This window comes from Conger conger, chromosome 4 (assembly GCF_963514075.1).
Source record: "Conger conger chromosome 4, fConCon1.1, whole genome shotgun sequence".
Lineage (NCBI taxonomy): Eukaryota > Metazoa > Chordata > Actinopteri > Anguilliformes > Congridae > Conger > Conger conger.
In genome coordinates, this window is record NC_083763.1 from 28,650,367 (window position 1) to 28,662,439 (window position 12,073).

At 41.1% G+C, this 12,073-nt stretch overlaps 2 protein-coding genes across 2 annotated transcripts; both read right to left on the bottom strand.

Moving 5' to 3' along the window:
• Positions 1–1,315: 1,315 nt before the first annotated feature.
• On the bottom strand, positions 1,316–2,875 carry LOC133125710 (C-C motif chemokine 4-like). Its single transcript, XM_061237237.1, has 3 exons — positions 2,750–2,875; positions 2,147–2,258; positions 1,316–1,784 (listed from the first exon to the last, which is right to left on the bottom strand). Exons 1-3 carry the CDS (start codon positions 2,814–2,816, stop codon positions 1,649–1,651), a joined length of 315 nt encoding a protein of 104 aa, XP_061093221.1. The 5' UTR covers positions 2,817–2,875; the 3' UTR covers positions 1,316–1,648.
• Positions 2,876–4,626: 1,751 nt separating this feature from the next.
• On the bottom strand, positions 4,627–6,009 carry LOC133125705 (C-C motif chemokine 4-like). The gene is made up of 3 exons (XM_061237231.1): positions 5,884–6,009; positions 5,281–5,392; positions 4,627–5,091 (listed from the first exon to the last, which is right to left on the bottom strand). Exons 1-3 carry the CDS (start codon positions 5,948–5,950, stop codon positions 4,956–4,958), a joined length of 315 nt encoding a protein of 104 aa, XP_061093215.1. The 5' UTR covers positions 5,951–6,009; the 3' UTR covers positions 4,627–4,955.
• Between the last annotated feature and the right edge of the window lie 6,064 nt (positions 6,010–12,073).

The window sequence follows — 12,073 nt, forward strand, 5'->3', positions numbered from 1 at the left end:
GAGAAAATAAATTACATATCCATATTACTTCAGCCCATAATCCCCCAAAGCTTGACCCATATGGTGGTGTGTTGACCTTCATTCATAGAACCTGGGTTACTTACGTAACCCTTTGTTTTGCTCTCTGAGTAAATCTAGCTACCTACTGTTAAATCATTTGAATGATCCCAGCATTATGAAGTTTCAGACACTACTCTCGGATGTAGCTGATGTTAGCCTGCTTAGTACACATTACTTCGTCACTTGCTGTACAGAGAAAATCTTTTGACTCTTATGGCAAAAGCTAAGTGAATAAGTCAATAGTTTCAAATGTCACTTTTACCTAGACAATGAAGTTATCAAACAAGCTGGGGCAAGGTTGGCAATAGCTTGTAAAATTTAAGTGAAGTAAGCCTAAACGTGACATTAGTCTAGTAGTTAGCTGACAAGGTTGTCATGCTAGGCAATCAAATAAGCAAACATTTTTAATTGGTGGACATGAAATTAGTTGATGAAATTCAGCTTTAGCAAAATAGTTACTTTTGGAAAGACGTAGGTGTCATTGGAGATGGTTTTAAAGTTCAGTTGAGGTCCCACATGCCATTAGCCGAAACCAGTCCTGACATTTCACAAGACTTGGGAGAAGGAAAAAAACACAATGATACCTTCTACACAATCTGGGTATCTTTTGAACAATAAAAATCTTTTTGCTCATATCTATAATTAAGAGGGGGGAGTGAAAAATAATTTGACGCACCCTATGAGTGTCAACAACACCCACTTTCTATTAAAACCATGCCCATTTCTGTTTTATTTGAGTACAAATACAAATAGTTTTGCTGTCTCGACAAATACTGATCACCCCAAGGTTGTACTAATGAGGTAACCCTGATATTTAAGTTGATATGTTTAATGCAGGCGGCACGGATGGTGGAGTGGGTAGCACTACCGCCTCACAGCAAGGAGGTCCTGGGTTTGAATCCCCGTTGGCCGGGGCCTCTCTGTGTGGAGTTTGCATGTTCTCCCCGTGTCTGTGTGGGTTTCCTCCAGGTACTCCAGTTTCCTCCCACAGTCCAAAGACATGCAGGTTAGACTGATTGGAGAGTCTAAATTGCCCATAGGTATGAGTGTATGAGTGTGTGAGTGAATGGCGTGTGTGCCCTGCGATGGACTGGCGACCTGTCCAGGGTGTATTCCCGTCTTTCGCCCAATGTATGCTGGGATAGGCTCCAGCCCCCCTGCGACCCTGTTCAGGATAAGCGGGTTAAGATAATGGATGGATGGATGGATGGATGGGTGTTTAATGCAATTATGTATTAAATGAAAAAATGGAAAGTAATTGAAAGCTTTTTTATTTTTCAAAACACATATATGCAAAGTTAGTTTCGCTTCAATAAATAAATAAAAAAATGATACAATTGCTTTAAATTCCAAATTAGATTTTGAAATATAACAATCGCAGTTCCTCATTCAGTGTCTTACAGAAATATTGAAACAATCCCACACAGTAAAGTGCCTATTAAAATGGCTAACATACAAAAATATACACATTTTGCAAAATACATTCATTAATTTAAGGGGGGGGGGGGGTCACAATCACAGAACATCCCAAAGTTAATTTTTGAAGCTATGGGAAAGTGCTCCTTAGTCCAGAGGGAGGGTAACATGCTTATGCTTCGCTGGTTGTGTAACTGATGGTGGTTGTCAAGTGACCCCTTTTCTTTCCATTTAAATAATCCATGGTTTTATTCACCCATGTGTTGGTGGGGTTAAGGCAGAATCTTTTCCCTTTGACTGTGATAAATCTACAAGGATAAAATAAATGTTATAGATCAGTCATAAATATGATGATAAACATTTACATACGATCCACATTCCCTAATATGAACTAAAACGGAAACTGCATGAATAAAGATAAATAAACTTGATGTTACTATAAAGCTACTTGCCTTTTCATCGTTTGAACAACGAATCGTTTGAATGAACAATTCAGGGTTTGCTATCAAACTAAATATCAAACCAAATATTGACAGAGGTATTTTTATTTTACTTGTTTTTATGTTTTCTATAGCAGTTCCTGTTAGTGAAGACATTAGTGATGTCCCAAGTATTTACATTTATTGGACAAATTTTTACAAATTTCACAAAATAAATGTTCAGTACTTACATCACAGCCTCTACGGGACATATGCCCTTCTTCTGTATGTCGTAATCTATTATATTTTTACGTGGCACGATGGTTTCAGATGTTCTCAGACAACATGAGGCCACAGGTCCAGCTGTGAAAACAAGCACAGTAAACACATTTAGTCAAATATGGATTCACGTTTAACTGTTCCTCTAATTTAATCGTCACATCATGACTACATCAACACAGACGAAAAAGAAAAAGATACCGATTAGATGACATTCGTGAGAGCTGTCTGAAGCTGTGAGTGAATGAAAGCGGAACCTAATTAGTGGAACTAATTAAACACATATCGATCTCATACCCCATTCAGGATGGACGATCTTTAAATGTAAAAATACAAGGTATACATTCTGTGATAGTCAACAAGAAATCCAACTATTGTAATAGAATTCTAAAAAGAACAGCCCCCAATTTGCTCAAGTCCAAAAGTTGTCTAATCAAGCCCCTATTGAATCTACTGGGCTCCCATCCAGAGTTTGCTGCCTGTTGTCTACCCGTAACCAGATATCTTAAAATGATATCCCCCGCCAGATAGTCCAAGAGGTCTCCCCATCTAGGCCAGTAATGAAAGACTCTCACAGTAGCTGGAAGAAGGGCACAGCTGCAGTACAGCAAGGCAGAGGAGCGCGTTCCTGAGGGTCTTCATTTCTTCATTCACGTCTCTGGTGCTTCACAACCAGTACAGTCAGGCTTTTAAACACGCAGGAGTGGAAAGAAACAACTTTCTTTCCACCACAGACCCGTGATCTAGAACCAATCCCCCCTCAGTGACACACGTGGGAGGGGAGTGGTGTGACGCTGAAAGTTCCAGTGCCACCACAGACCTGTGAACTGCAGTAAGCCAGTGTCCAATGCATGCTGCTCTGCATTTACATTTACTTTTAATATGGTGGTCTCCATTTACTGAAAAAACCCAGCCAAAAATGGTTTTATCATATGATTCTTGGGGACAGAAAACAAGATGTATTTTACAGTAGGCATGAAATTGTATTCTTGCATGAGTAAAATAAATTACATATCCATATTACTTCAGCCCATAATCACATGATACATTTGCCTACCTGCATATCCCATAAGCATACCTTGTCTCCCAAAGCCACACCTTAATGATGTGAGACAACATGGCCCTATAAATGGCCTGCTTTACTGCAATTACATTTTCTTTAGCCAACTCATGGTCTCCTAACAGCTTGGCAAAGCTTGACCCATATGGTGGTGTGTTGACCTTCATTCATAGAACCTGGGTTACTTATGTAACCCTTTGTTTTGCTCTCTGAGTAAATCTAGCTACCTACTGGTAAATCATTTGAATGATCCTAGCATTATGAAGTTTCAGACACTACTCTCGGATCTAGCTGATGTTAGCCTGCTTAGTACACATTACTTCGTCACTTGCTGTACAGAGAAAATCTTTTGACTCTTATGGCAAAAGCTAAGTGAATAAGTCAATAGTTTCAAATGTCACTTTTACCTAGACAAGGAAGTTATCAAACAAGCTGGGGCAAGGTTGGCAATAGCTTGTAAAATTTAAGTGAAGTAAGCCTAAACGTGACATTAGTCTAGTAGTTAGCTGACAAGGTTGTCATGCTAGGCAATCAAATAAGCAAACATTTTTAATTGGTGGACATGAAATTAGTTGATGAAATTCAGCTTTAGCAAAATAGTTACTTTTGGAAAGCCGTAGGTGTCATTGGAGATGGTTTTAAAGTTCAGTTGAGGTCCCACATGCCATTAGCCGAAACCAGTCCTGACATTTCACAAGACTTGGGAGAAGGAAAAAAACACAATGATACCTTCTACACAATCTGGGTATCTTTTGAACAATAAAAATCTTTTTGCTCATATCTATAATTAAGAGGGGGGAGTGAAAAATAATTTGACGCACCCTATGAGTGTCAACAACACCCACTATCTATTAAAACCATGCCCATTTCTGTTTTATTTGAGTACAAATACAAATAGTTTTGCTGTCTCGACAAATACTGATCACCCCAAGGTTGTACTAATGAGGTAACCCTGATATTTAAGTTGATATGTTTAATGCAGGCGGCACGGATGGTGGAGTGGGTAGCACTACCGCCTCACAGCAAGGAGGTCCTGGGTTTGAATCCCCGTTGGCCGGGGCCTCTCTGTGTGGAGTTTGCATGTTCTCCCCGTGTCTGTGTGGGTTTCCTCCAGGTACTCCAGTTTCCTCCCACAGTCCAAAGACATGCAGGTTAGGCTGATTGGAGAGTCTAAATTGCCCATAGGTATGAGTGTGTGAGTGAATGGCGTGTGTGCCCTGCGATGGACTGGCGACCTGTCCAGGGTGTATTCCTGTCTTTCGCCCAATGTATGCTGGGATAGGCTCCAGCCCCCCTGCGACCCTGTTCAGGATAAGCGGGTTAAGATAATGGATGGATGGATGGATGGATGGGTGTTTAATGCAATTATGTATTAAATGAAAAAATGGAAAGTAATTGAAAGCTTTTTTATTTTTCAAAACACATATATGCAAAGTTAGTTTCGCTTCAATAAATAAATAAAAAAATGATACAATTGCTTTAAATTCCAAATTAGATTTTGAAATATAACAATCGCAGTTCCTCATTCAGTGTCTTACAGAAATATTGAAACAATCCCACGCAGTAAAGTGCCTATTAAAATGGCTAACATACAAAAATATACACATTTTGCAAAATACATTAATTAATTTAAGGGGGGGGGTCACAATCACAGAACATCCCAAAGTTCATTTTTGAAGCTATGGGAAAGTGCTCCTTAGTCCAGAGGGAGGGTAACATGCTTATGCTTCGCTGGTTGTGTAACTGATGGTGGTTGTCAAGTGACCCCTTTTCTTTCCATTTAAATAATCCATGGTTTTAGTCACCCATGTGTTGGTGGGGTTAAGGCAGAATCTTTTCCCTTTGACTGTGATAAATCTACAAGGATAAAATAAATGTTATCGATCAGTCATAAATATGATGATAAACATTTACATACGCTCCACATTCCCTAATTTATGTTTTCTATAGCAGTTCCTGTTAGTGAAGACATTAGTGATGTCCCAAGTATTTACATTTATTGGACAAATTTTTACAAATTTCACAAAATAAATGTTCAGTACTTACATCACAGCCTCTACGGGACATATGCCCTTCTTCTGTATGTCGTAATCTATTATATTTTTACGTGGCACGATGGTTTCAGATGTTCTCAGACAACATGAGGCCACAGGTCCAGCTGTGAAAACAAGCACAGTAAACACATTTAGTCAAATATGGATTCACGTTTAACTGTTCTTCTAATTTAATCGTCACATCATGACTACATCAACACAGACGAAAAAGAAAAAGATACCGATTAGATGACATTCGTGAGAGCTGTCTGAAGCTGTGAGTGAATGAAAGCGGAACCTAATTAGTGGAACTAATTAAACACATATCGATCTCATACCCCATTCAGGATGGACGATCTTTAAATGTAAAAATACAAGGTATACATTCTGTGATAGTCAACAAGAAATCCAACTATTGTAATAGAATTCTAAAAAGAACAGCCCCCAATTTGCTCAAGTCCAAAAGTTGTCTAATCAAGCCCCTATTGAATCTACTGGGCTCCCATCCAGAGTTTGCTGCCTGTTGTCTACCCGTAACCAGATATCTTAAAATGATATCCCCCGCCAGATAGTCCAAGAGGTCTCCCCATCTAGGCCAGTAATGAAAGACTCTCACAGTAGCTGGAAGAAGGGCACAGCTGCAGTACAGCAAGGCAGAGGAGCGCGTTCCTGAGGGTCTTCATTTCTTCATTCACGTCTCTGGTGCTTCACAACCAGTACAGTCAGGCTTTTAAACACGCAGGAGTGGAAAGAAACAACTTTCTTTCCACCACAGACCCGTGATCTAGAACCAATCCCCCCTCAGTGACACACGTGGGAGGGGAGTGGTGTGACGCTGAAAGTTCCAGTGCCACCACAGACCTGTGAACTGCAGTAAGCCAGTGTCCAATGCATGCTGCTCTGCATTTACATTTACTTTTAATATGGTGGTCTCCATTTACTGAAAAAACCCAGCCAAAAATGGTTTTATCATATGATTCTTGGGGACAGAAAACAAAATGTATTTTACAGTAGGCATGAAATTGTATTCTTGCAGGAGTAAAATAAATTACATATCCATATTACTTCAGCCCATAATCACATGATACATTTGCCTACCTGCATATTCCATTAGCATACCTTGTCTCCCAAAGCCACACCTACCACTGTTGTCATTGAAATTAGGTCTCAGCTGGCATTGCATGACATAAATTTGATGGAAAGCCCCTAGCTCTCCCAAGCTTGTTTATGGCCTGCTCACTTACATTACCTTTTATGTAAAATAAAATAATCAATATTTAAATATTAATGTGATGTAGTGGATTTGCTTAGGTTAACTGAAATATGGCGCATTGTCATTTAATAAAGGTAACTGAATAGTTGTGGGTTAATCTCTCTGTACAGCACCAAACCTCAAACCCCTTGAGCTACAGTATACAGACATAGAAATACATTCATCTAAACCTGGCTTATACCCTTCACACCGTACAACTTGCAGATGTAAACCACATATTTGATCTAGACACGTGTTCGATGAAAATGTAGCGTGTTGTAGGTGTCACATTTGACTCACTGGTAAATGACTAATTATTAATAATTATCTTCCACAAGAAGTGATCTTTCATTTTCCTGTTGTCACTGTCCTTGTGGTTGTATTTACCTATAGACCTTTAATGACACCTCTTTTTCTGCCACAAAGACCTTCATGATGGTGTCCATGGTTGACGACACTAACTCGGTGGTCAGGCCTTTAGCTGCAGGGAAATTCACAGAAGTGAGATACCAAGAAAACCATGATTTCCTGTCTTTGCAGCAGGTTCTGAGCTGTCTAAATTTACCCATGCCCACACATATACACAAACAAAGAAACAAGCAAGCAAACGCGCACATACACATGATTCAGTAGCTATCGGGCCAGATTAAGGTTTTCCTGTGCTTATCATTAAAAATCTTGTTTGTTATTGCAATTCAATGCAATTGCAAGTTTATAGCCATGCACAGTCTTGAGCAAAGCACGTCTATATTCTTGGGTGCAGAGTCAGAGTGGAGTTGATGGTTTTTTACTAAAAGATAAGATTTGCATAGCTATGCATTTCTAGCTGTTGACGAGCATGCTGGGGTTAATAGACCCAGTGTTTAACTCATTGAGCCACTCCTGCATAAATGCTTAATAGAAAAAATAATATTGGTGCCTAATTTGTCTTTTGCCATTTCTAATGTATGCCCCCTCTTCCTGCAAACAGAACTGAACTTAAAGAATCTCCTGTGATTTACTTTGTTAATCCCTTTCATGAATTGAAAAGCCTCGAGTCTCCTTTTACTGGGCTTGAAGAGATAAACCACCTTTAGTCTTTCCTCATAACTGTCTTTTATACCTGGAATTATATTGTTTGCTCTAAATGAGGGTTGCCACAGTTAGGACTCCAAAAAGCTGATGTCGTTGACATACTCCCAAACAGTAGTAGTAGCAGTGTCACCAATAGGAGAGAGAAAAAGAATGGGTCCAAGGAGAGTTACTTGGGCCATACCACATCCCAATCTGACAGGGCACCATGATAATGTACCCTTTGCCTTCATTTGGTTACTAGTTCAGGCCTGACTCCCATGGTCAAGATCTTGTTGATCAAGATGTTGTGGTCAACTCAGCTTTACTAAAGTATAATTGAAATCAGTAGCTACCAATGAACAGACAGGCCCTGGTTTGTCAGCATTTTTTTAACAGGCAGTCTTTTTTACCTAGGTAACAAAGGCCTGGATAGCTGACCTTTCCCTCAGGCAACCAAACTGTTTGGGGTCAAATGTAATGTCCTTAAGAAGCCGCTGGAGGGCAATGTTTTCAGCAATCTTTTCAATCTGTAAGGACAAAGAAACTTAACTGCATTATGCAGGGCATGTTTTAGGAATCAGGATGACCCAGGGGACCAGGGATTGATATTCTCCCTCAAGCTCACAAACACCAGTGGCGGCTGGGGGCATTGCAGTTTATTAAACCTGGGGTACCAAAACTAATTTTTGAAAAAGGTGAAATTATACTATTGAACAATGAAACGGTCCCTTTTTTCTTTTTCTGAGCCTCTCAGAAGAACATATAAGATTCTGTTCATTTCTATTCATCCCTACACATTTACGTACCCCAGTGTACATGCTCTGGTGCCAAAAAAGCCCCAGTGTGCATACTCTCGTGCCACAAAAGCCCGATAGTCAAACATGGCAACCTCCATGAACTGGCTTAATGTGCCATTGAGCAGCTCCAATAGAAATCCATCTAACTCATAAGCAGAAGATGTCTACAGGTTTTATCTCAATAGGATGACCACTACCTCTTTCCACTGATTACGAATGGAGACGTTTAGGAAAAAAGGGGCACTGATTTCACAAGTTTCTGATGGATTAAATCCAGGCCAGGTGCGTTAAAGACTTATTGTAATGACCTGAAGAGTTTTCTAAAAATCCCACACTGAAATGGAAGGTAACTGATCAGGGGAGGAGGAAAGATGGCACTTAGGAGGTATTGAGTGGTGACAGACCACATGAAATCTCAGCACACTGTTTATTTATAATATTAGCAATTTTCTGATTATCCTCAATTTCAGAACCAGGAATACAAATCACTCGCTCACTTCTCTTCATGATAGCCTTTGCCATCACCTCTTGGTGCCATACTTTGGGGTTGGCAGTCGAGTGATATTTCCAAAAGGCCCTAGCAGAATCAAGGGGCATGTGGGCTTTGTTTAAACAGTGTTACCACAATTTTACTTCTTTTTTTTTGGAAAAAATAATTCTGTCTCAATTACTTGTTTAATGCTAGATCAGACCTATGGTTTGTCAGTAGGATAGACTGATACTGTTTTGAATGGGGAAAGGTATCTACTGCAAAAGACGGTGTCTGATAGAAAGCATTGTGCTTTGTAGTATTGTCTTTAAAAACTACTTTCTACCAATGTATGCCAACTGTGTATACCCGTAAGTCTCAAGCAAATCTGCTTTTATGCATTTAGTTGCTGCCAAATGATTGGCTGATTGGTTAGTTAGTGGAAGTCGTGTTTATTTAGATTACAGTGAAACTGGGTTGTGTGTTTATTTCTCTCAGGTGAGCTAGGCTATTGAGTTAGGCTATTGTTTTCACTGGCTGGCAGGCCACAGCTTTTGTTGTAGGAAGAGCCAATAGTTTGCACCCTGCTCAGGGTATAATTACTGGCACAGCTGAACTCACTTCAGTGTGCATTAGTGTTCTCCAGTGGGTTGGTAGCATTTTCTCCTGGATTAGTTAAGCATCATTTGTTTGTGCTATTTCTAATTAAGTTTTGTTGTCATTATAGTGTTGTTCTGCTGTTTATTTGTTTGTTTGTTTGTTTGTTTGTTAGTTAGTGCAAGTGGTGTTTATTTAGATTACAGTGAAACTGGGTTGTGTGTTTATTTCTCTCAGATGAGCTAGGCTATTCTTTTCACTGGCTGGCAAGCCACAGCTTTTGTTGTAGGAGGAGCCAATAGTTTGTATCCAGCGAGAGCATGATGTTTGATTTAGTTTTTGCTGCCTGCCCTCATTTCACTGCATAGTATTCCTCTTGTCTTCCCTAGTTCCCTCCATGTGTTTCCTTCCCATTCATGTCCTCTCTCCTCTCCCCATGTCCCAGTCAGGTAGGAGGTTTGCTTCCCGCCAATATGGCCAAAATATCTCAAACCTCATCTTCCCTCCCAGATCCGCTGGTGTTGATCTCTGTGTGGCTGGTGGCCTCTGGAACTGCCAGTCCGCCGTCCAGAAAGCAGACTTCATATCGGCCTATGCCTCCCACCTCAACCTTGACTTTCTTGCCTTAACTGAAACGTGGCTCTCACCAGAGAACACACCCACAAAGCAGGCAACCTTCTTGACCTCATCTTCACAAGGAACTGCACAACAACCAACCTCTCTGTGACACCACTCCATATATCTGACCACTCCTTCTTCTCTTCCACTCTTCTCTAACACCCATCCATCTCTCCCACCATCCATTGTCACCTGTTGGCGGAACCTTCGCCACCTGTCAACCTCCATCCTCTCGTCTACTATCCTCTCCTCCCTACCATCCGCGGAGTCTTTCTCCTGACTGTCTCCTGATGATGCTGCTACAACTCTCATGTCCTTCCTCTCATCTTCCTTTGACTCTCTGTGTCCCCTCACCACCAAATTAGCTTGGGCCTCCCCCCCCCAGTCCTTGGCTTTCTGATGCTCTACAAGCTGTCCGAACCAAACTGCAGGCAGCGGAGAGAAAATGGAAAAGGTCCTGTCTCCCCAGTGAGATAGCTTCCTTCCATGCCCTCCTATTATCTTTCCATTCCTCTGTCTCTCGAGCTAAATTTTCCTTCTTTCACTCGAAAATTAACGCAGCCGCCTCTAATCCCCGCAAACTGTTTTCAACCTTCTCCTCTCTTCTGCCCCCCCCCCACCTCCCTCATCACTCACACCTGATGACTTTGTCTCCTTCTTTGAAAAGAAGGTCGACGCCATTCACAATTCCTTCTCCCAACCCTCTCCCCCTGCTGACCCTCCTACCTTCCCCAACTCCCTAGCCTCCTTTTCTCCCCTCTCTGACTCCAACACTTTCAAACTCCTTACATTCCATCGCCCGACCACCTGTCCTCTTGACCCCATCCCCTCTCCCCTTCTACAATCTATCTCTAATGACATTCTCCCTTTTCTCTCCTCTCTAATCAACACCTCTCTCTCTTCCGGCACCGTGCCCTCTTCCCTGAAGAGGGCCAGAGTCACTCCCCTGCTCAAAAAACCTACTCTTGACCCCTCTGCTGGCCCGTCTCTCTTCTTCCCTTTCTATCTAAAACTCTGGAACGGGCGCTCCCAACTGTCCACTTATCTCACAATCTCCATGATCCCAACCAGTCCGGCTTCAAGAGTGGCCACTCCACTGAGATGCCCTGCTCGCGGTCACTGAGGCACTCCACTCTGCTAAAGCCAAATCCCTCTCCTCTGTCCTCATCTTCCTCGACCTGTCGGCCGCCTTCGATACAGTCAACCATGAGATTCCTGTGTCACAGGGTCTGCACTTGCTTGGTTTTCCTCCTACCTCTCTGGTCGTTCCTACCAGGTGATTTGGAGGGGCTCAGTCTCTGTCAGGACAGCAGAACCCCTCCCCCTATTTCGACGCAGACTAAAAACACACCTTTTCAAACTATACCTTAGTCCTCCTTCCTGATTTCCCCCGCCCCCCTTTCTGATATCCCTATCCCTCTTGTCTAACCCCCCCAAAAAAATTATATAATAATAATGATAAAATTTCACTTATGATGACTATATGTTTAGAACAACACTTCATGTGTATTTTACTAGTTATGGATGTGATGCTTTAACTTGTGGAAGAACCTATGCACTTGTAAGTCTCTTTGGATTAAAAGCGTCTGCTAAATGACGTAAATGTAAATGTAAATGTAAAAATGATTAAATATTTGCATTAACAAGCTGGAGTACAATGAATTGCTTGGTGAGTGTAATTTATCTCTTGGATGAAATCGTGTGCTGTGTCGGGATTGTGCCAGAACTAAAACTTTAGAACAAAAACATTGTTGATGGCTGAATGTAGTTAAGGATCCAAGAGACTGCATGTCTTAGAATAGTGGGACAAAGAGGAAGATGGAGAAGTGAACTGCTTTGAAGTGACATACTGTAGCAAAATAACAGAAGTTATTTAGATAACTAGCATGTGGGTATACTTTTTATTTTTGACATGTTATTTAAAAATGTACCTATACATAACATAATAATATAGTCTTAAATAAATTATGTTTTGCGATTTGTAACTGCTGTGACACCAATGCTTGGCTTGCCATCATTT